The sequence below is a fragment of the Mixophyes fleayi genome, chromosome 1, assembly GCF_038048845.1.
Source record: "Mixophyes fleayi isolate aMixFle1 chromosome 1, aMixFle1.hap1, whole genome shotgun sequence".
In the NCBI taxonomy this organism is placed as follows: domain Eukaryota; kingdom Metazoa; phylum Chordata; class Amphibia; order Anura; family Limnodynastidae; genus Mixophyes; species Mixophyes fleayi.
Genome location: NC_134402.1, coordinates 32,184,850 through 32,209,370, shown reverse-complemented (window position 1 = coordinate 32,209,370; position 24,521 = coordinate 32,184,850). Strand labels below are relative to the sequence as shown.

Sequence of the window (24,521 nt, the reverse complement as noted above, 5' to 3'; positions counted from 1 at the left end):
ACAAAGTTTTCCTGAAATATATAGGATTGCTCTTTGGTATCTGTTTTGATTAAATTTTATGTCTAGACACTTGTACACATTAGGGCACATGTTTATTCCATACAAAATGATTGGAATGGTAATGAATTATATGGTTTAAAATAATTTATAATGGTTCCTGTTATCATATATTTGAAGAGTAAGTTAAGTGTTGGGGAAGGGACGAGGGATACTTCTGAATCGGTTTGAAAAAATATGAAGAATAGATGTGTATTATGATGTCAAAGGAACCAATTATAGAAACAAATGCTCTCATTCCAGCCCTATTATTATTCCAGACTCTGAACTCTGCAGGATAGAACCCCAGGTTTACTGGGGTAAGCTTGTTGGTAAAGTCAGTGGCCCAGGGTGAGGGCTGAGTTAAAAGAGGGTGGCTTGTATGCAAAATGCTGAAAGCTGGACATCCCCTCAGCATTTGCTTTGCTTCCCATAAACTTTTCTTCCAATTTGGGTCCACTGCAATCATGGGGTATAGAGTCTGGTCCGGGAGTTAAGCACTTAATTTGAATTCTGCACATATTTGAATGGTCTTACCCTTTATATCCCAATCCGATCTGGGAACCTCAGTTTAGACTACGTGAGTCAGGATTAAGGGCGTTTATCTGGACTTAGGTATTTTTTTGTTTTATTACAGAGATTTCACATATATTTTTTATTCATTTAATACTTTTTACTGCAGCTGTAGTTTTATATGCAGTTATCTTTCTGCAAACTGCACAACTGGCTGGGTACTTTAATTAAGAAGTTCCATTTCAGCACTTGATATTTCCGCATCCTCTGCACTTTCTGAGGTCAACCCTTGAGAAAAATCCTAGTTACATCATATTAGCAGACACCTAGTCACCGCAAGATGATCTCTACAATGTTGGTGCGGCTTCTCTACATAACTCCTCTTCACTTCTTAGTGGAGAGCGGTATGGTCAATTAACGGGTGCTCCGGGAAGTTCACATAAGGTGCAAGTGGTTCCCTCACTAGGGACAGACATGTTTATTGGTGAGGATCTGTCCAGTTGGTCATTTTTGGACTGGACCCTAAGGGAAGGTGCTGGTCCCTAATTGTCAGCACCTCCTTGCTTAAGCTCATGAAAGCCTGGCAGAACCGATGGACATTTTTGTTGAGCTGTCACCTCAGCAGAGGCTCCTCTTTTATATTGAGTATTATTAAGTATAATTCTTGCTTATTTGGTGTGACTTGTTCAGTTGGTGGGAGCATTTATATATATTTATTTCTCTACTATTGAAGGCCTTTGAGTCAGTCGGTTTCTGTATATTCAGCTTGTTTTGTTTCAATACAGAACTTCTCAAATATGGTCTGCTAATACACTTTATAACAGTGTAATTTGTGCTCTGGGGCAAAAGTTATAGGCTTATTTCATTGTTGGTTTTCTCTCTTATTAGACCTAAGTCCTACAACTACCACCTGTTCTCTTGTACCCTCTAAATTTCTTTATTTTTTTATTATAGCACTTTACATAGTTACATAATGTTTTTCTCCTTATTTAGTAAAAGTCAAGAACTTGAATTAAAAAAAACAATTTTTAAAAATAGTAACTGGTATTTGGCTATGGTATATATAGATATTTCAGTTGTAAGCTTCTTTGAGCAGGGCCCTCTCTCCTCCTGTTTCTACCACTTTTAACTTTGCTCTCCAGCTACTCTGCCCACCTCCTTCTTCGGCTTTCTGCCCACTGATTCCACTCTTGCTTTTCTCTGCACCTTTTCAGTGGCTCTTAACCTGTTAGCTGAGCCCACACACTTGCGCACAGGTATCCAGATTGTGCTGAATATTCCTTCCTCACCCTTTCAACTTTTCTTATTAGCTGTGCTTTGAGCTACCTGACTTAGTATTACTTGTTTATTGTACCGTACTGCTCTGTCCTATTTTTTGTACCCTGCTCACATTTAGTTGTGGCCTATCAATAAAAATGAATAATATAGCATTGTTTTAATTGATCTTACTGTTGTATGGTGAGCTTGATGGCATTATTGGGGGGTAATTTAAATTAATGTATAAGTGGAGGCAGCATCGGTGTAGTTGCTTTGTATGATAAGATGAGAATAGAGAGTGATAAACCTTTTGTGTAGACACAGAGGGTCACATGTGTTAGTGTATATTTGACATCTTTAACACCAGCTTTGTTTCTATATTTGATTTTGTAATTGGATATTTATTGTTGATTTTTGACAGAGACTTTTCTCATGAAATTTATTTAAAAGCAAAGGAAAACATCCATATGGATGACGTCAGTATGGGTCATTACTGGAATTTTAATAAAGATCAAACGTCTATGCAAAAGCAAGCTCAGAGTGAATTAAGAGGAACTCCTACTCCATATGACAAGTTTCACATTCTTGGTGAGATCTGAGACCAGCAGCATCAGCTGTTGTTACTACTGTACAATTGTGTTTACTATAGAGCTAAGAACAGAACAACAGAATGAATTGGATAAAACGTGCAAATAGTTCAAGACACCATTGGAAGTAGATCTTGCTCACATCATGAGCGTGATTCAAATCTGAAAGCAACTTGCCTTTTTAAAAAGAGCACAAAATTTGTTCGTAAGTATGCCCGTATTGAAATCCTTGCCTATCTGAGGAATACTTTCTGATGTGAATACGGTAGCTAACTCACAGGTAACTAACTCACAAGTCGTATATCGCAAGTAAACATAATTGCGTTTTTTTTTACTTTGTATTGTTTTTGGACCATTTGCTCCTTTTGTTCACTACATATGTATTTACTCCTAATTCACATCTGTAAGCACATGCATGCATTTCCTTAATTGACCTTATTAGTACTAATCACCCTTTGCTGTGTTTGGTCATCACTGTCATCTATCAGGTACACAGAACCTAGAGAGGGTGAAAAACATATGTCTGAAAAAAAGCGTACTTACTGCTAGAACCACTTTGTGACATGTTCACATTTAACAGCCCTCTTCCCAAGGAACTTGTTATGTTCCACAGTACTCGGTTGCCCCCAGAGCATTGGCTCAGGTAGTAGCAGTTGTTGATCATGCAACTGCCTGGTGGAGAGGACAGAACACAGTAGGAGGTAATGAGCAACCAGGACATATTAGCAGAACTATGCGCCAGACAGGCAAGGGTTAATGTGGAGTAGTCTGTCACTTGCCTGATGGAGTGGACAGCTCAAGGTAACAGATATTTAGCAATCCGAATGTATTTGGCAGAACTCAATAGTCAAATAGGCAGGGATCTGGAGTAGAGAAGACAGCAAAATCCTTTAAACAAGCCAGGGTTCAGGGCAGGTAGAGATATGAGAGCATATCCGTTTAACAAAGCCAAGAGTCAGGAGTGAAAGAGACAGCAATTGCTATAAACAATCCTGGTCAAACACTGATAGCAAAACAAGTCAGGATACAAGGCACATTAGGTCAAGCAGGAACTATCATCAGCATTGGTATGCTGTCAGAAAGAGGTTTATAAAAATAGCAGCACCAATCAGAACTGCAGCATGGTTAACTACATGAGTGGGGTCGATGACTGCACACCTGAACCTGCCAGACTGAGAGCTGAATGAAGCTTGTAACTATTTGCCTAGCAGTGCAGTAGATGTGGAGCATTGACTGAGGATGATCAGTCTTTCCAAGGACTGTAGGATAGATTGAAATAGGGATAGTGTTGTAAATATAATGGAATTTGGTTAGCACTTCTGCCTCACAGCAGATGAGTTCAATCCATGGCCTTATCTGTGTGGAGTTTGTATGTTCTCCCTATGTTTCCGGGGTTTCCCCCGGGTGCTCCGGTTTCCTCCCAAACTCCAAAAACATACTGGTAGGTTAATTGGCTGCTACTAAATTGCCCTTAGTCTCTCTCGGTCTATGTGTGTGTATGTTAGGGGATTTAGACTGTAAGGTCCATTGGGGCAGGGACTGATGTGAATGAGTTCTCTGTACAGCGCTGCAGAATTAGTGGTGCTATATAAATAATAGATGATGATGTGTGTGTTTTATATATATATTGTTGCACAGTAAAGAAGGAATGTCAGTAGCACCTAAGTCCCTTCTACCTGCACTGGATGAACTGTCACATGGATTAAACCATGTAGGTGGGACAGACAGGGTAAAGCTAGGTACACACTACACGGTGTTTGTCCACTAATCGGTTCAACCAGCCGGCATACGACCGCTCGTTTGAAACCCGGGTCAGTGTGTGTAGTGACACGATGGTCGAAAGTCTGCCCAAATGGACGATTGTCGCCTCATTTGGTTGTTCGTACCGTTTAATATTTTCGTTCCAATCTCCTTTCCGTTGTGTAGTGTGTATAAATTTCCGACCAATCCACGACAATCCTCCAATACTTCCTCGACCTGGGGGGCGTGGGTATGTAAATTTGTGATGCCTGTACCAGTCCCACGTGGTGCGGTATCCGCACATCACAGACTTGTGTTTTGTATAGATGTGTATTGCACCTGTCTGGCTGCAGACCATTACACTTGTATAAAGCATGTGTGTTATTACCCTTTGCATCTATGTTGGGAATCTATTCATTTTTACCCTTTATAACTTATACCTTTATAAACTATTAAACTTATAAAGTCATATTAACCTTTATTAACTAATATTTGTAAAATACCCACCAGGGACCCCGCAAGGAGGTTTGGATTTAGCTGCGAGGGACGTGCAGGTCGCGGTTCTCCAGGGATGGTCAGGATTGCAGAGGTCTAACCGAGTGGTCAATGCAGTACATCGGGAGATACTAAAACAGTAGTCAGGCAGGCAAAGGTCAAATACCGAAACAGGATTTCAGAACCGAGGGGAGGACCCAAGAGGAGCGTCAGGAACAGCCGAGATCAGAACGAGGAAGTCAGACCGAGGAGCAATAAAGCACATAGATGCCTGGAGCTAGGAGACCTAATACTCTCCATTATATAGTGGCAAAGGAAATAGGAAGCGCCGGTGGCGGTGATGTAAACTGCCATCGCCAGCTGTCAAACTAGCGCCCCGTTGCTCAGCAACGCGCATGTGCAGAAGCGGCGGCCGGACCTGATGCGTCTGGTTGCTAAGCAATCAGACGCAACTTCTTTCAGAGCGGGCGCCCGTCCCTTCTGGTTCTGCGAGACCACCAGGTGCGATTGTTAAACTATTGCGATTGGTTTATTGAAGTCGCTCGAGAACTCTCTGCATATGCTGAACTTTTCCTGCCTCGCTACCTTCCAGACACTACTGCCATTGCTTTTATGTGATTGTTTTAATAATTCTGCTATAATATGCATTACACTGCTATGTGGCCATGAATTTATACAGGGTACTTAGATGTCGCTAGGTGGGTTGATAGTTAAATCTGAGATAGCATAAGAGAGGTCTACGGTAAACAACTAGCATATACAGTCCTAATTGTATCATGCTTATCCTGTTAGCCACCAGTGTTATTGTTCCAATGGTAACAGGGTTTACACTTAGTGGAACAGTGAACAGGGAAACAGTCTGTGTTTTGGTTGCAACAATCTGCCTAGGTGATTACTGAGAACTCACTCTGTGTACAGTCCTCACATGTGATTGCAGCTACAGTGGGATCACCTAGTTCGAGCCAGTCCCAGAAGGAGGGCAAGAAAATGGCATACAAGAACCAGACAAAGCTCTGCAGTCAAATAAACGGACACAACAGTGGCCGATAATGTCACTAAGAAACGGAACGGTAGAAATGGCTGGATTAGAACAGGAATACAAAAATATGCAGCATTGCCACTTGCAAGGCATTTGCTGAGATCAAGATATTGTGGTCTTGGAAAGTGACACAAAGGATGGGTTAGTGGCCAAGCTGCTTCAATACGAGTGAGAACATCTGATAGGTCAATCTGAGGAGATGGTGTAGACCGCATATGAGTCTGGGAGCAGTTCGAACTGAGGGTAATCCCATATAGCCCAAGCGGAACAGATGCAAAAAATTTACCAAGAAGTCCCCTGCCTTCCTTAAAAATGGCCCTGGCCGAGGCACCCCTGTGAGATCGCCACGGCACCCCAGGGAGCCACGGCACACAGTTTGGGAACCACTGGTCTACAGGATTCTGATTTGCTTCCTCCATCTGAAAGAAGCCTCAGGTTATCTATATGAGGCAGCTCAGAATGCATCCTCAGTGTCTTCTTCTATCTCTGCATCAGCAGTTGCAGATTGAAGAATGTTGTGGTTGCATTCATGGAAAGCAGATAACAAATCCAATAAGTTCTTGGAATCTCTTCCTTATGCCACCTCTGTTCTTTTAGGTGCAGAGCTGGACGATATTATATGTGAGGCTACAGGAGAAAAAAGTTTATTCCTGTCTGTTAATGTCCAGAAGCCACGAGGATCTTTTGGTTCCTTTCATCTTCTCTTTAAACCATGGGCAGTCTTACAGAGGTAAGCCTATCACTTCCAGGGACCAGTCACAGAGGGGCAGGCTGTCCTACTCCGACTCCAACAGGTGTCTAGGAGCTAAAAACCCTGAAAAATCTGCAACGTGACGAGATTGTTCTGTATCTCGCGGTCGTTGGGGGTGGATGCCTTGGTGGATTACGGGAATCAAGCAACGTGGCTACATGATAGCCTCCGAAGTCGGCCACCTCACAGTGTCTTTTTCACAACTCCGCGAGACCAAGTAAAGAGGTTGGCTATGAGATAGTTGATAACTCCCGCAGTAAGAAGCAAAGTCATCTGCCAGTTCCCGGAAGGAAAAAGGGGCAGAAGTTTCTATTCAAACCTCTTCCTGGTTTGCATTGGACGCAATTGGAATGCAGATTGCATTGGAAGACTCCCACTTTCAATTCCGTTCGGCCTTTCCAAGGTTCTATAAGTGCCTTGTAAAGACCATAAGTCTTTTCAAGGATCATGGCGGTCATGGCAGTACGGTTGTGTGCCGTGGGAGTCTGCATCATCCCATATGTTGATGATTTACTAATAAAAGCGGACTCTGATCAGTTCTTCCAGCTTTCCAGCTCCATATTTTACATACCAAATAAGTGCGGGAACCAAAATTTGGTCCCCTGTCAGAGGATGGTTTTCCTTGGCCTTATACTGGACACCAGACTGCAGAAGGTGTTTCTACCAATCAACAAGGCGCACTTTCTTCAGGTCTTCATCCTACTATGTATAAAAAAATAATGGGTATGATGGTCTCCACATTCAAAACGCTTCCATATGGTTCCAATCTCGCATGGTTCAGTGGGACCTTGTCAGTATCTGCCTGCAGACACTGCGGAATTTCAGTGATCCTAATTTCACCCGATTGGCCACATTGAGCCTGGTATGCGGACATACAGCGCATGGTAGTCTGTAAAATGTGGCGGCTTCTAAATAAAAACAATTTACTGCTTCATGGGGCCATTTCAGCAACCTGATCCCCAAGGTTGATGATGCTACGTTGAAGGCCGATGAACCAGTCTCTATCCTAAATTATCATAGTGTGGTGGACCTAGTCAGTTGGTGCAAACACAGGATTTGTCATACAGCAGCCTTTTGACTCTCCAGGTTCTTAGTCTTTTCGCAGGATGGTTTAGAGGTGGGCATTTGCCTAAGTTCCCTGAAGGTGCAGGTATCAGCCCTTTCGATATATTTTTAGAAAAGGCCAGCAGTTATACTGGAGGTGCAGACTTTCCTCCAAGGGGTTCTACACATCCAGCCTCCTTATGTACCACCTAAGGCACCTTGGGACTTAAAGTTGGTGCTTAAGGATCTTAATTCATTCTCCTTTGAAGTTGACTGAATTAAAGTTTTGGAAGGGGGTTTTTCTCCTCGCCATTGCTTCTGTGAGGAGCATTTTGGAACTTGGAGCTCTCTTGTTGTTCAGCTTATCTGGTATTCCATACTGACAGGTCTGTATTGTGCAGGATACTTTCCTTTCAACCAAAAGTGGTCTGGTTTTCATATTAATCAAGAAATTGTGTTCCCAGTTTTCCAGGAGGAGACTGCCTCTTCGGATCAGGAATCCTTAACTTCATTGTATGTGGTCCATGCTCTAAGAATGTATGTGAACAGGATGTCCGCTATGCAGAGGATGGATTCCCTTTTATATATGTATGATACTCACAAGAGGGGCTGGCTGGCTACAAGACAAACTGCTGCAAGGTGAATAATGTTCACCGTCAGGCAGGCTTATATTAGTTCTGATCGGCCTGCACCTGATCGTGTTGCTGCGCATTCTAACAGTTATGTGGAGGGCCTCTTGGGCTGCATGCAACGGTGCATCAGAAGATCAGCTCTGACTTGTGCCAACCTGGTTCTCTGTCCACAGTTTTACCGTTTTCATGTTTTTGCGTCTTCTGACGCAAGTTTTGGATGCATAGTTTTGCAGGCTGGATTGACAGAGCGTTCGCTCCCTCAAGGGGCTACTTTAGAATGTCCCCATGTTAGCAGTGTCCCCCAGATTGGATGAAAGACGAGGATTTTTGTACTTATGTTAAATTCTTTTCTCGGATTTCATCTGCGGGACACTGTGTTTCCCACCCTTCGCTCTTCTGTTGGATGCATTTCATTCTGTTTCCCTTCCTTAGGGCATTTCAATTACACTGAAGAGCTACAGGGGTTGCAGAGGGAAGGTGCTTCCTATCAACAGTTACATTAACAGTTTAACTATTTAAGTACCAACTCCTGTATCCCCTCATACAACCCATGGTAGCAATGTCCCCCAGATGGAATCAGAGAAAATGATTTAACGTAAGTACAAAAATCCTCCTATCTAATTTAGAACATAAAATGGAACATTTATTAGAACTGAGAAATCACATACTTCAGCACATTATCTTGTCAAGGCCTTTCAGACTAAAGATTAAGAAATACCATATTAACTATTTCTATCCCTAAACAAGTTAACTTTTATTCAAATTCCAGTATATACTTCTATTTCATATCGATATTACTAGCCATGGGCGTCATTGTTCCCTCCCACAGCCCCTTGGCCGCCGGGGCAGTCTTAGTGCCCAAAAAGGACAGTACCATATGTTTTTGCATGGATTATAGGTGACTAAATGAGGTGACAGTGACTGAATTACACCCCATGCCTAGAATAAATTAGATGTTCGACTAGCTGAGAGACGCTCACTATGTGACCACTTTGAATCTTTGCGAGGGGTACTGGCAAATTTCCCTCACTAAAAAAATGCAGGAGTGATCTGCGTTCATTACATCGTTTGGGCAATATAAATTTAAAATAATGGCCTTTGGTATGATGAATGCCCCAACCACCTTCCAGAGAGCAGTGGATGACCTATTACATGGATGTCAGGAATTTGTTGAAGCAAATTTAAATGACCACTATCTTTTTTTTTTTTTTTTTTAACTGCAGACTTTCAGCTTTAATTTGAGGGAATTTACATCCAAAACAGGTGAACAGTGTAGGAATTACAACGGTTTCTATATGTGCCTCCCACTTTTTAAGGACCAAAAGTAATGGGACAAACTAAACAATCCTACATCAAACTTTCACTTTTTTTTTTTTTTTTTTTTAAAGTATATTTTATTGACAATTTTACAGTTACAATAGCATACAGGTTAGACTGTAAAACAAACATTTTGTCAATAAAAGTAAACTAATAAGAACATTGTTATGTTAAATATCAAATGAAGGAGGAAAAAAGGAAGACAGAAAGAGAGTAAAAGGACAAGGGAGGGGGAGGGAAACTCAGCCCGGTATCTCTCCGCCAGCTCTTTCCTTTCATTTAACTAAGACTTTGACTTTGATCGGTCCCTGGTTGGTCCGTTCCATAGATAGTCAGCCAAGGTTGCCAGGTATTTTGAAATTTAATGGGTTTATCATTTATTATACTAGTAATATGTTCACAACGATAAGTTTGCCATATTCTGCTTATGATTTCAGTTAAAGTGGGGGATCTGTTTTTTTCCAGTTTGCTGCCACTGTGGTTTTAGCTGCGCTAAGAATATGGCCCACAAGCGCTGCCGTATGTTTACCAGCGTCTGGGACAGTTCTATGTAGGAGTGCATAAGAAGGACAGGGGGGTAATTGTAGCCTAGTGACTCTGTGTATTATTAGATTGTGAACTTTTTGCCAGAATCCCACCATCTTAGGGCATGACCACCATATGTGATGGAAGGAGCCCTCTTGCCCACAGTTCCTCCAACATAAGTTAGAGGAATCGGGATAAATGGCTTTTAGGCGAGTGGGGACCAAATACCACCTATACAACAATTTATAAGCATTCTTCTTGGTTTTCACACATATAGAGCTCTTAGCGACACGCGCTCTGATCCTAGCCCATTCATCCACCTCCAATACCTCTCCAAGGCCTTCTTCCCACTTAAGCTCATATACCGATCCTTGTCAGGTTGACGAAATGCCACCAGGATGCTGTAAAATGTCGAGGTTAAGCCAGTAGGGAGGGATTTCCTTACGCAGAAGGTTTCTAAGGGTGTAAGATGGTGAATGGTCTTAAGTGCTGGAATTGAATGATACAGGTGTCTAAGCTGTAGGTATTGGTAAAATCGGTTATGTGGGATACCGTGACGACGTTGGAAGTCCGCAAACTCAGGAAAAATACCTAAGCGGGCTACGTCTCTCATAAACCTGAATCCACATGATGACCAGAGCTGATAAAAGGCTTGTTGCTGTCCAGGAGGGAAATCAGGGTTATTCCATAATGGAAACATAATTTCATGGTGCGTTACCAAGTGGAATGTTCGAGTACAGTAGTCCCATATCTGAAGTGAGAAACGAGTAGTAGGTGGAAGTGAAGAGAGAGGCGGGCGGTGTTTGATCGATATCCATAGAAGGGTATAAGGCGAGAGAACATGCATAATATTAGCCTCTATGTCAACCCATAACCTCGTGCCAAGAGGAGAATGGAACAGGACTAGTTGAGTTAGGTGAGCAGCTATGTAGTACTTAGAAATATTTGGAAGGCCCACTCCCCCCTCTGAGGTTCGACGATGGAGCACGCGGGCTTGCACGCGAGGCTTTTTCCCGCCCAAATGAATCGAGAGACCTGCTTCTGTAAAGTCTTTAGTGCAAGTGAAAGGACTCGAATAGGTAACGCCTGGAATAGATAAAGGATTCGTGGCAGTAAATTCATTTTTACCGCCGCTATATGGCCTAGCCACGAGATGTATAAGTTGTCCCATTTCTCAAGATCTCTCAAGTGTATTCAAGAGCCGGGGGAAGTTGGCCGCATAGAGCTGACTATATTGTCTCTTTAAATAGATCCCCAAATATTTAAGCTTTTCCAACTGCCATCTAAAGGTCGATTGACGTTTGAGGGAGTCTAACAGATGAGGAGATATATTAAGGGGAAGAATTTCAGATTTATCCATATTAATTTTAAAGTTAGAGACCACTCCGTATTCGTCTAGTTCCTCTTGTAAAGAGGGGAGAGAAGTGAGAGGATTGGTGATTGTCAGTAAAATATAATCCGCGTACATAGAGATATTATAGTCATGTACATCCGCCTGAATCCCTACTATCATTGGGTTATTGCGAACTCGGGACGCTAACGGCTCCGTTGTTAGAGCAAACAGCAAAGGGGAAAGTGGGCAGCCCTGACGGGTGCCGTTCATATTTGAAATGGTTGTGATGCGGCGCCATTAGCCCACACTGTTGCCGAGGGGTTATGGTATAGGGAGGCTAGTGCACACATGAATTGCCCTCTGAATCCTATTTTTTTGAGAGTGGCTCTCATGAACGGCCAAGACACCCTGTCAAGAGCTTTCTCCGCGTCAAGAGACACCACCAGGGCGGAGGCTTGTGACTGGTTAGCAGCCTCGATTAGGGCAATTGCACGCCTTGTGTTATCTGTTCCCTGGCAGTTTAGAATAAAGCCCACCTGTTCAGGATGGACCTGCGCAGGTATCACTCGGGCTAGTCTGTTCGCTAATATCTTGGCAAATAGCTTTAGATCTACGTTCAGGAGAGATATCGGTCGGTAGCTCTCACAGTGACTAGGATCTCGTCCTTCTTTGGCAATAACAACAATGTCCGCCCTGGCGGTGTTCTCTCGAATTTTTTAACACTCATATTTGCATTAAAAAGGGGAACTAGCATAGGTGCCAGTTCAGCTCTAAACTTTTTATAGTATAGTGCTAAAATGGCCATCTGGGCCCGGTGCTGCTGAATTTCTAAGGGATTTAATGGTTACTTTAACCTCCTTTATTGTAATATCAGCATTTAGTATTGCTAATTGCGTTTCTGTCAGGCGAGGAAGAGAACATGTTTGGAGGTAGTCTAAAATTTGCGTATGCCTAATATCTAGAGGACCTTCAGCCACAGGGAGGTTGTATAATGTATTATAATAAGTTCTAAATCTATCCGCTATGGCCTGTGGGTCGTATAGTAATTGCAGTGTCTGGTCTCTAATAGCGACAATACGGTAACGGGTACGTTGATTCTGAAGCCTACGAGCCAGTAATATCGGCTTTATCACCCTTTTCATAGAAACGCTGCTGAAGCCATTGGAGGGTCTTAGTAGCCTTCGCGGAGAGTAGTTTGCCTAATTGTCCTTTCAAAGCTAGCAATTTAAGGTAGGTTGTACGTTTAGGATATTTCTGGTGTCGTAGAGTGAGGGTTTGTATTTGGGACTCCAATTTAGTGACTGTCTGCCTATACTTTTTTTTCTCGTATGTGGCTAGGCTAATTAGTCGGCCTCTAATAGTTGCTTTATGAGCTTCCCATCTTATGGCAGGTGTAGTTTGATCCTGACTATTGTCTGCTTGATAATCTTCCAAGGCCTGTCGAATTGTGTTAACATGATCCTGTTTTAAGAACAGGTGGTCATTTAATCTCCACCTAATACATGGGATACAAGTTGGCAAAATGTCAAGTCGCAAAGTTACGGCTGAGTGGTCAGACCAGGGGACCGGCGAGGTAGAGGCTGATTTCAAATGCTGTGTCGTCTGAGCATCTACAAAGAGCATATCTATTCTGGAGTATGTACCATGTGGTACTGAGTAGTGTGTGAAGTTCTATCACTGGAGTAAAGTACTCTCCATGAGTCGTATAGGTTAGCCTGAGTAAGCAAGGATTGCAGTTTCACCCCTTCATCAGCAGTGCGACTGCCACCCCGCGCTGACTGTGAACGGTCTAGCCGAGTGTTTAAGACGCTATTAAAGTCTCCACCCATTATTACTCTCCCTGCCCCGAGCTGTGATAGTCTGGCAAAGAAGTAAGTAAAGAACACCTTTGGGAGGTGTTGGGCGCATATAATGTAATGGGTGTATGTGAAAGAGAGCCTCAGAGTGATAAATCGTCCTTGGGGGTCTATATAGTTGGATTCTATTGTTAGGGGGAGGGTATGATGAAGAAGAATTGCCGTACCTTTAACCTTTTGAGAGGAGGTAGAGTAAAATACCTGGGGGTATTGTTTACATTGTAAATTTGGGTGAGTTTGCTTAAAATGTGTCTCTTGGAGCATTACAATTTGTGGGGAGTGTCGTTTTAAGTATTGTATCAAAATCGGGCGTTTTTATGGAGTATTGAGACCATTAACATTAATGGTCATAACAGAAGAAGTCATAGTTGGTACCAATAGTAGTCAGACCACGGTCGATTACAGCAAAGCAAATGGAGGAACATGATACCAGGCTGAGGGGGAGGGGCAAAGAAGGTATAGGACAAGGGTAAAGTGGGTTTGGTAACGTAGGTACAAGGGAGAAGACAACTTGACTGGCAGGAGTTGTTTTCCATAAATCGAAACCAGTTCATCCTGTGTACTTGGGGAGTGTTGGGGGTGGTCGTGTTGCAAGTGGGACACTTGCTAGGGGGGAATCCTAACTATGGTGACTAGCTAACTTAAGTCCTGTAAAGGTAAGACATAATCTAGTGTGTAAATAGGAGAGGATTAAATGTTTGAGAAACAACAGAGTATTTGACAAGATAGAGTCCAGCATTATATTTAAATACATACAGGAGTCTAACAATTGACATTAAATGAAAACTTTAGTATTATATTGGTGACCCCCTTTTTTTTTTTTTTTTTTTTTTGCGAGGGGGGGGGGGGGGGGGGGGGTTAATACAAATTTTGGTCTATCTGTTAAATGACCACTATCTTTAGTGTGCCATGGGAGGACTTATTTCATGTCATACAGATTCTTAATCACATTAAGGATGACAGACTAACCATCAGGCCTAACACGTACCAAGTGGGAATGGCAGAGCCAGCCAAGGAAAATGCCATTCAATCATAGCCTCGACCCTCCAACCAGAAACATTTGCAAACTTTCTTCGGAACTGCACAGTATTATTGCAAATTTGTGACATACTACTGGGCCAAACGTCTGACTACCAAGAAGTTCATGTGGACAGATGAGTGTGAGCAGGCCTTCTGCCAGCTCAAGAACGTATTATCCTAGTCCCCTGTACTAGCTGCCCTGTGTTCCAAAGATGCATTGTACAAACTGCTGCATCAGGCTGTGGATTAGGAGCAGCATTGAGTCAGGTCGGGGAGGATGGTCAAGAACACCCAGTAACATATTTGTCACGGTAACTGGTAGCTAGGGAAATTGCCTACTCCACCATTGAAAAAGAGTGTTTTGCCATAGTATTAAGAATTGCAACCCTTTCTATATGGCAGAGAGTTCTCCGTTGTTACGGATCATAACCTCTTCAGCTGATTCAACCGGACCACAGGAGACAATGAATGACTGTTGCGATAGAGTCTGGCTTTGCAAATGGATAACTTTTCCATTTCCCACAAAATGGGTAACCAACATGGGAATGCTGATGGACTATCTGGGCAAGAAGGGTCGATTGCTATTCATTGTACCCACCTGGCCTGGTCTCAGCCACTTGCTCGGCAGTAGGATATTTGGACTCTTGTACCAGATTTAAGAAGGGGCAGGAATGTCAGATCATGCGGTGCAATTATTGGACTGGTACGATTCACTCACTGAAGTCATTTGCGTTGCATTGCCCTATCTGCGTATACTGAACATTTGCCATCTTGCTACCTTCCAGACGGTTTTGCCATTATGTTGTTCTTATGTTATTGTTTTAATTCTGTTTTTATATGCATTGACCTGTTATGTGACCGTGAAGTTATACAGTGTTCTTAAATGTCACAAGGTGGGTTGATAGTTAAATCTGAGAAGATAAGAGAGGTCTGGTAAACAACCAGCATATGCAGACATAACTGCAGAGATAGGTGGGTAGTGCGAAATCTGCCATGAGGAGAATTCTTGTTGAATGGTGTCAATTTTGACTTTGAAGTAAATGGCATGTCATGGGCTGTATGAAGAAGGGGTGAAGTGGTGAAGGTGCGCAGAAAACTGATTCTAAGGTGGGAAAAAGGTATTAAGGTTTAAATAGACTATATTAGAAGTAAAATAGGTTTGCTTTTCAAGTGAAAGGGCAATGTAAGATAAAATAATGAATTTATAGTGAAGTCTGCTTTTGAGTGAGATTTTCTCCAGTAGCGCTCAGCAATGTGTGAGCACGTTTACAGGTAGAGGTTTTGTTTGATGAGCCATGGTTTAAGTTTGGATCATTGGATGTGATAGCTGGAGCTGCATTGTCTAGGGGCCTGAAGTTATTATGTTGCAGAAAGAGGCAGACAGATCAGGGCAGTACAGGTGTTATGAATCACAGTGTGTTTTTCTGAAGCAGGAATCAAAATTCGGTGAAATAATAGTAATGTTTATTATAACTAACACAGAGCAGAGCCCCTATCCTGGAAAGTAACAAACCTTAGTGCACATCAAACAGTCTCCGTTATAGAATAAATATAATAACAGCCAAAATAACATAGAAACCAACGTCACTGAAGTAGAGGTAAAATAGACTTGAAATAATAATATGGTGTGGCAGACTACAGGGTTTCTTTTTAGTGTTTAGTGTGCTTGATCATTTTTGTCCCACATACAGGATGAAATATTGTTTAATAAAATCAAACACATATTAAGATGACAATAAATGCAATTTGTGTTTCACAGTACAGTCCACAAAGGAGGTGGGTCCACCCCCGTCTTCTGGAAAGGATGCAGTCGCAGCCATGACTGTGCAGGTAGAAGAACCATACCCTACTGGTGAAAAGGAGGAGTCAGGCCCAGTTCTTGGCCAGGCTTACAATGTGGGTGACCGCCACATAGTTGTAGATGACGAGGAGGACCACCACCAAGGTAAGCATTCTATTCTTTGTATCATAGATAAAGTACACGTCAGATGTATGCATGTCACTGTTTGAGTTTCATGGCAAAATGTTGGCCAATCTATATAACCGTCTATATGTAAGGCTGGGTACACACTACATGTTTTTCAGCCGACTATGGGGTCAATCTAGTGATAAACGACCATTTGGGCCAATATTGCATTAGTGTGTATACGTGAACGATGAATGACTGTCATTCCAAAGTACCGATTGTCACTTCATTTGATTGTTCAGCAGAACTATAGATCTTGTTCTAACCGCCTTCCGATCCTGTAGTGTGTATGCACTCAAGACAGTGCCCAGAGAGAGAGAGAGAGTTGGCAACCTGTCACTGTGTCTGTGTTATTAAATGTAGAGAATGTGCTGTAGGTGGAAAAATATGTCAGTTTGTTCTAAGACTGAATATTTATTTTGGAGTCACAGAAGCTAACTAAACTTATAATGACATTGTGGAAAAGTCAAAGTTTATTTTGTATATACCCAGCCTTTAATCAGTGTGACAAGAATGACCGATTACACTGCTATTGGACCAGATGAAGAGCAGAGATCTGAAGGTAAATCATGTATAGTGTGTACACATGAATCGCCAGACTTCAGTCGTTAGGATAAAAAATTGGTTGAAAGTTTTTGTAGTGTGTATCCAGTCTAACTTCTAGATGCTAGAGTATCCAGTATTTTATATTTGCAGCACAATTTTTGCAGAATGATATACACTTGTAGAAAAAATCAACCCAGGTCCTGCATTTGCTTCAAAGTCCAAGTCATCCACAAACTGTTTATTTAAGCACTTCCCAAAACTATGGCATTCATACAAGCCTATAGATAGGTAGTTTAATCCTCAGACACTTCAGTGTTTTGGGCGCGTGGGGACAGACTTGTTGCATTTTACTATGCATATTAGACCAATGTATAATTGGTGTCTTGTTGCAGAATTATATTAATATACAATTCAGAACATAAATGTATAGGATCCAAAGAATTAATATTTATTTTATTGTTTAAATAACGTTTTATTGTTTGTTAAATCTACTTATTTTATTGTGCAGACATTATATACTTTTTAACATAATGAACTGAATTAATAACAGATATACAATGTGCGATTACAGTGTTGAATATTTAGCACTGTTGGGAGGTGCCCGGTTTGTTGATCTCCTTAAATTTGATCTCATGTGACTGACTAGTAGTTCAGCAGATGGTTGACAGTGTAAGTTAACAAACAACAGAAAAATTTAGAATAAAAAATATGTAACAGCTTACATTGTGTTGTAGATGTAACATGCAGGGGCGCACGGAGGATTTTTAAGGGGGGGTTTCCCCTCGACCGGAAAAAAAAAAGCGACAGAGGCAGCACTGTACTATACAGCAGCCGCGGCGCTGTCAAAGAAGCGCCACTGACATGGTTAGTTATGTAGAGTTTACTTTGAACCCTAGCTAGTTAGCACTGTTTACTCCATTGGCCCCAATTAAAAGAATAAAATATTTTTTTTAGATATTACAGTTTTCTTCGGGCTTTTCTTTGGATAGGTGATTTCTTAATTTAAAACTAGTGATCGTATTCCTAGGGAGAGTCATAATTTTCCTAGAAAATCTACTATGCTCTACTGGCATTAAAAGGGGCATTGGGAAAATAATTAATGGGGATGCACATTTTTTTATATACAGAATATATATATTTTTTTGCTAAAGTTACTTGTATCAATGGTATTATTTATTGGTTATATTAAATGTGTTACTTAGTGTTATATTTTCAATTTTTTGTTTCAGCAAACCTTTCAAAAATACCTAGCAACAATACATTATCCATAGGAGATTATGAAAAGACTGATAAGGCAAGTTTCATCATTGTACTAAAAATAAAGTGCTCCATATTTATACCTCCTATAAAGCCACCCTTGCATACCACCAGCAGCAACATGTTTTGTAGACCACTGTTTACTGAATAAAATACAGACATGCCCATGTTTGAGTGATGCTTTGTTCAGATGTTATAGCAAGTATTCTACCGAATTGCATTTGGCCACTAGGGGCACTATTGCATTAGAGTCTATGACTGAAATTTCATTATAACTACTTATTAAACGGTTTGATTTATGTAAATAGATGCAAATACAGTTTGTTTTTGTTGTGCGAAATGACATACTAATGCTTTATAGAAAATATGACCTCATTAAATAGCACCAAGAGCATGTAGGCTGCTGCCCTGTTCCTAGCCACAAGTACCAGCTACTGTCCTCAGTATATTCTAATACATCCACATCTTAAGAGCATTGAAATTTGGACACAGATGCAGAAAGTGAATGTCCACACCAAGCCTCTATTGCTGAACTGCTTATTAACAGGCTTGAAGTATTTACAGTCTATACACAGTAACTCCTATTTGTATTATTATCGTAGATTTGTAAGGCGCCACAGTGCTCTGCAGTGCCGTACAGTAGGGAAAACAGTACATACATAAAACAGTGACATACAAGGTAGACAAAATAAATGCAGACATGAAAACAAAGGGTATAGAGGACCTTGCTAAATGTAAACTAAATTCTAAACTCCTATTTGAAACATAGGGGTGGAAAGGATCTCAAGCCAGATACAGCATATGTAGAGAGAGAAAATCCTTCCTGTTCTAAGGCTCACTCAGCCAGGACCAAAGTGGGCATTTCAGCTACCCCAGCTGCAAACAGGGCTTTCAATTTAAAGTACTCATGACATGCCTGGTTGCTTCTCTCATGAATAAAACAGTGTCCCCATTTTTTGACAAGAATCCATGATCTCTTCCTCATCCGAAATGGTTAGTCTGAACTTTCCTTTTCCTAATCCTCGGAATGCACCTTTCTTTAGGACATAATACTTTGTTTCCACTTAAAATACCCTTCCCAATTATAGTACTTTGGTGGCGTTCTCTTCCCCTGGAATTCCAGAATCTGCTCTATTTTGTAGAATGTAGCAGAAAATGAGTAATAATGACATGCTTGAATAATGATGTAAATATACCAATGGAGAGAGTTCGCAATAGAGTTAGGTACGGCTGAAATGAGTAAAGGAGACCATAATCAAGTGATGTTGTAGAGTGGGAAGAGAAGGAGAAAGATACCTCATCTTTATTTGTGGGATCAAGTGAAGAGAATGTGCCAAATTGACTACACATTAATGGAAATATAAGTATTTTTATCTTTAAAATTTGTTTTGCAGTCTGCTGTTATTGAATTGCCAGGGAATCCTGAAATTATCAGTACACCAATGAACCCTTGTGTTTTAGCTGGCAGTAGGATGGATCAAGATCATAATCAACCATTTGTGAATGTCCCTATAGTTACAGAGGATGGACAAAATCAAAAACTGAGGACAAGACTTTCAGTTCTGGATGAAATTAACTATGTAAATGTAGGAAGACCTTCATGTGCTACCCATGAATTAAAATGTTTTTTGTCTCAAAAGCCCAAGACATGTGTTCTAGAACAGAAAGTCTCAAGAAAATTGTTAGGGAAAAAGGATGAAATTGATAAAAGTAATGAGATACATTTATGTAATATTTGGTCTATGAGTTCGGAGCAGCAATGTAAATTAATTGAAGAAACTAATCAGACCAAAGCCATTATTTTTACTATGGTGTTTCAGAATGGTTCTTCCCAGCTTTGTCCCTCCAAGGTCAGTAATTTTTACTTTTATTTAATAAATAATTGGAAAAAGTAAAATGATCTTAGATAATTTAAGCCTTGCATGCTTATTGGTAGCACATATATAGCAGGAAACTAGAAAACAATAACTTAAGTGTTAAATGAAAAGGATTAAAAACCTATTGTTTATGTTTGTAATTGTTACAAATCCAGCAAGCATGTATGGATTGTGTCTACTCTCAGTTATCTGTTCCCATAGTACCATTCTCACCCCTACATTTTGAATGATCCAGAAAGAGTGAAGCATTCAGTAATCAGTGGGCACTTCTTGGAATGTATTCCTTGTTATAATGTTAGTCAAGGGAAGAAAGATTATATTAAAATACGTGTTTCCTTCTTTGTGTCATAAAAAATGTTTTAAAAAAAGAACTTGCAGCAGTGTCCTACCAGTAAAATAAAACTAAACAGTTTTAGGGTCAAGGGCATACATAGACTGTCTCTCAGCTTCAGTACTATATTAGGATTGCAGGCATTAATTATGGTGTATGTACCATTAAAGTAATCATTGTGAGATTTGAACTTCATACACATAGGAATAATTAATGTGTATCTCTTTATTCAATTAATGTCAACCGCAAATTTGGGTAGAGGGCATGCAATATTGTCAATGTATGTATCCATTATTTTCTTTCTTTTAACAAACAGCAGGGAGTGAATGAAATATATCATACCTTAATTTGTTTTTTTTGATGAATGTAGCATTATTTATAGATATTAAATGTGTTTGTAGCCTAGTGAACCTTCATTTGTTACTGTAGAAACCATTACATTCATGATTTTATGAACAGTTTATCATGAGTTTAAGGGTTTTATTGTTACTTCACATGATACATTTCCAGTTATGGTACCTGTTACTCTATGCCTGATACTGAATTAGTTGAAAATGTTATGAAATCTATTGAACACAGTTTCATGATATCAACTGTCACTGCATTAATTTATTATATATTCATTAATTATTTATATCAACCATTCAATTGTTGAATTCAAGAAAAAACTTGCTTTAAATATATAATGCATAAATATTTTCTCACAGGATTCAAGTACATCATTAAATGGAATTCTTATATTATTGAAAAGAGAAAGTGAGGTTGTATCTGTTAATCCAATTGATTCTGACATTTATGATAAAGAAGATATATACATTTTCATGGATATAACTGATAATGCTTTGTTGAGAAAAGACAAAGCACAATATAACTTTTTAAGGTAAAATTGCATTCTATGATTTTATATCTGAAGCCAAACAGAAATATCTAACTGGCTGCTTATGTTTTTCTAAAATATTGTGTTGTCATATGTCTTCAGTCAGGAGGTAATACAGTCTATTGAACTCATAAAGATACACAAGTGTATATGTGTTTATCCAGCTCTGTATTAGCAATGGGACACCACCTAATATAACATAGCTGGATACTGTGAACAGCCAAGTTAGATATTTAAGACTTCCAATAGCTAAGCCTGTATTGGCACATGCGAGTTCTATGCCCAGAGACCTGATTTGGAATGCCACCGCAAAGTACTGCACAGGTTAACTGTATTTTAAAAAGTCATTTGTCTTCTACACTAGGTGCTCTACCCTTCACCAGCCAGGGCCCCCAAGCCATTCAATTTAGACCACTTAAATCCATATTTAGTAAAAAGATGATAACCATAAAGTTTATTTTATGTAATGTTGCAAGGAACTCTCGTTTAGAAAAACCTTGGGAACCTGCACATGCACCATATTCAATGGAATGTGCAGGGCTGAGTATGGTCTATGTATGTGCCAATGGCGTGTGCACGGTAGCATACTTGGGGGTATATTTACTGTGCGTATTCCCGGCGCATTGAAGTCCTTTTTTAAAATGGCACTTTTATCAAAGACAAAGCACATCGGGTTTTTGTCTTTATTGAAATTGCCATTTGGAAAAAATGACATCAAGGTGCCAGGAATCGACTGTTCTACCGAACCACCGCATCGTAAATATACCCCTTGGACTCCATTGTGTAGGGCGACTTCAGTCATCATGTTTACAATGGAGGTACCTGGTCAGGTGTGATAATGTCATCGGCCTGACCGATGTACAGAACGTCCATATGTGTTTAATGATGTGGTAGCAATGGTCTCTGGGAGTTTTGAGTTTGGAGGGAACCAGCTGCTAGATGGTTCGATTAGTCTTTCGCCCCATACCCAGGTCGGACAACCGATTTGCACGTCAACAGACCCAACAGGGCATATATGACAACAGGGGGTATGTGACAACAGGCCCAACAGGGCATATGTGAAAACAGGCCCAACAGGGGATATATGACAACAGGGGATATGTGAAAACAGGCCCAACAGGGGATGTGTGACAACAGGACATATGTGAAAACAGGCCCAACAGGGGATGTGTGACAACAGGGGATATGTGAAAATATAATATGCATGTGTAAATGGCTGTGTGTATTAAAATAGAGATCAATTCCATTTCTTACAACAAAATTACTAACTTTTTCAATGGAGATTATACCCTGGTGCCACTGACAGGTAACTGTGTTTTGACTACTTTCATTTTGAAGCCTGCTCAGATGTATGAACACTTGAAGAAAGAATAGTTATATATAACCTTATACATTTCCCTTTGGCCATTTGAGGTGTTAGGAGGTATGAAAAGGACCAACAGCTGATGATCACGTTCTCACACATCTGCAGAGTTTGTTTGTATCAATAAAAATCATATTTTGCTCTCTGTATTGGGTGGCCTACTCATGGCTGCCCTCTGTATTGGGTGGCAGTGACAAAGATTAATACATACTTGCCAACCTTATGTTGGCTGGGTTCGGGAGATTCTGGAGAGCTGGATGGATGTATGGGTGGAGGGGGCGGGGCTTCACGATTAGCTGCATTTTGGCCCCGTCCCCGGTGATGTAATGCCTGTTTTGGGTCTTTATACAGTGTAAAAAAAAACCCAAACAAGCATTACATCAAAGAGGCGGGGCCAAAATGACACGAATTGCGAAGCCCCTCCCCCCCCCCCCCCCTCCGCCCGTACATTCCAGGTCTAATTTTATTGAAGTAGGCAGATGGTCCATATGCGGGAGAATCGCCAGCTCTCCCGGGAGTCCGTGAGACTGACCCGAATTTCGGGAGTTGGCAAGTATGGATTAATACATTAATTGAAATGGAAGTTTGTAACTCTTCAGCTATGGAATCAGCAGAGCGTTGGCGAATTTTACGCACCCCGCGCCTTAGCAGTCGTTTATCCCGCTTTGATTTTACTCGGTTTTCCGCTTCGTGGCTGAGTTGCTGTTGTTCCTAAATGCTTCCACTTTCTTTTTTTTTAAATAAAGTGTTTTTATTTAGGTTATTTTTAAATACAATACAATAAGAAACATACAGTTCAAAACAAAACATACAGACACAAAAATAATAATAGGAAGTTGCAAGAAACTTCCAGCCTATCTATTCTACTTAACTCTGCTTCACAGCACTGGGGTCATGAGTTCAATTCCCGACCATGCCATGGCCTTATCTGTGAGGAATGTTCTCTCCGTGTTTGCGTGGGTTTCCTCTGGGTGCTCCGGTTTCCTCCCACACTCCAAAAACATACTGGTAGGTTAATTGGCTGCTAACAAATTGACCCTAGTCTGTCTGTCTCTGTGTATGTGTGTGCGTGTGTGTGTTAGGGAATTTAGACTGTAAGCCCCAATGGGGCAGGGACTGATGTGAGTGAGGTCTCTGTACAGCGCTCCGGAATTAGTGGCGCTATATAAATAAATGATGATGATGAACTATTTTTTCGATTTTAACATACTACAAAAATACAGGTGTCTAACTGTAATCAGGAGAGCATGAGAAGTCACTCAGTGGAGGATGTACTTAGATCAGTGTAATCATTCAGGTGACCCTTCTCAGGTTAAGTATTGTCATTCTTGTAAGTGTACAAGGAACTAAACTCCAAATCAATCCTAACTAAGTGAAGTTGAGACTAAAGCTGAAGCTGCACAGGGCTGAATCTAACATCTATACCGGTGGTTCCCCATTTAAATCAAATCATATCATCCTGGTGGGGGTGAACAACGAATTGACAATCATACCAGTGGTTTATATAATAAATGTATGTATAGGTTGCCCTGATAACCTTTGTTATATATAAATATCCATAGATTTGGCATTACTGCATGTTAAAGTGTATTTGCTCTAGTAGAAAGGAAATGCTATAGAAATCCTAAGTGTTAATCCCTTAAGTTGTCCCGATGTGAGATAACACATTAGACAGTTTATTTATATATATTTATAGATACTTTTAAGTTTTTTATTTTTCTTAAGTTTTCCGCACCCTGTACTTTGTTCAATGTTGAAAACCGGAAAATGAGCATTTTTCATGTATGTTTCTGTTAAAGCACTATACGTAAAAATAATCACCCATTGTTTGTATTTTTGTGTTCAATGGTCAATAAAATAACAGATCTTTACCTCTCAATTGTACCGATTCCATCAGGATAGTACTGATTTTAGGGGATTGTCCTAAATAACCATTAGCTTTTTCGCTGGATGAAGGACAGCTGGGACGTATTTCTAATCTTCTCTTTACATACATGAAGTGTGAACTAGTTAGGGGTGCACTCTTTATAAAAGGGAAGATGGAGAGGAAATGTAGGTGGCTGGAGGAAAGTTCAAGCTATGCTCTCCATGGTGCTTGCCACGCCCACACACATCTGGCCAAACCCGCATATCACTGGGCACTTCTCACAATAGGCCCT

At 40.7% G+C, this 24,521-nt stretch overlaps 1 protein-coding gene across 10 annotated transcripts in view; it reads left to right on the top strand.

Annotated features, from left to right (window-relative positions):
* The window catches only part of POLN (DNA polymerase nu), a 190,228-nt gene that overhangs the window by 12,027 nt on the left and 153,680 nt on the right, over positions 1-24,521 (top strand). For 8 of the 10 annotated variants that reach the window (XM_075194210.1, XM_075194206.1, XM_075194208.1 and 5 more), the window contains 5 exons: positions 2,228-2,394; positions 15,905-16,090; positions 17,887-17,951; positions 19,309-19,764; positions 20,830-21,002. In XM_075194210.1, the coding sequence (XP_075050311.1) occupies positions 2,274-2,394; positions 15,905-16,090; positions 17,887-17,951; positions 19,309-19,764; positions 20,830-21,002 (1,001 nt within the window). In that variant the 5' untranslated portion in view covers positions 2,228-2,273. The remainder of the gene's footprint in view (positions 1-2,227; positions 2,395-15,904; positions 16,091-17,886; positions 17,952-19,308; positions 19,765-20,829; positions 21,003-24,521) is intronic. The other 2 variants (XM_075194212.1, XM_075194211.1) reach the window with 1 other exon arrangement.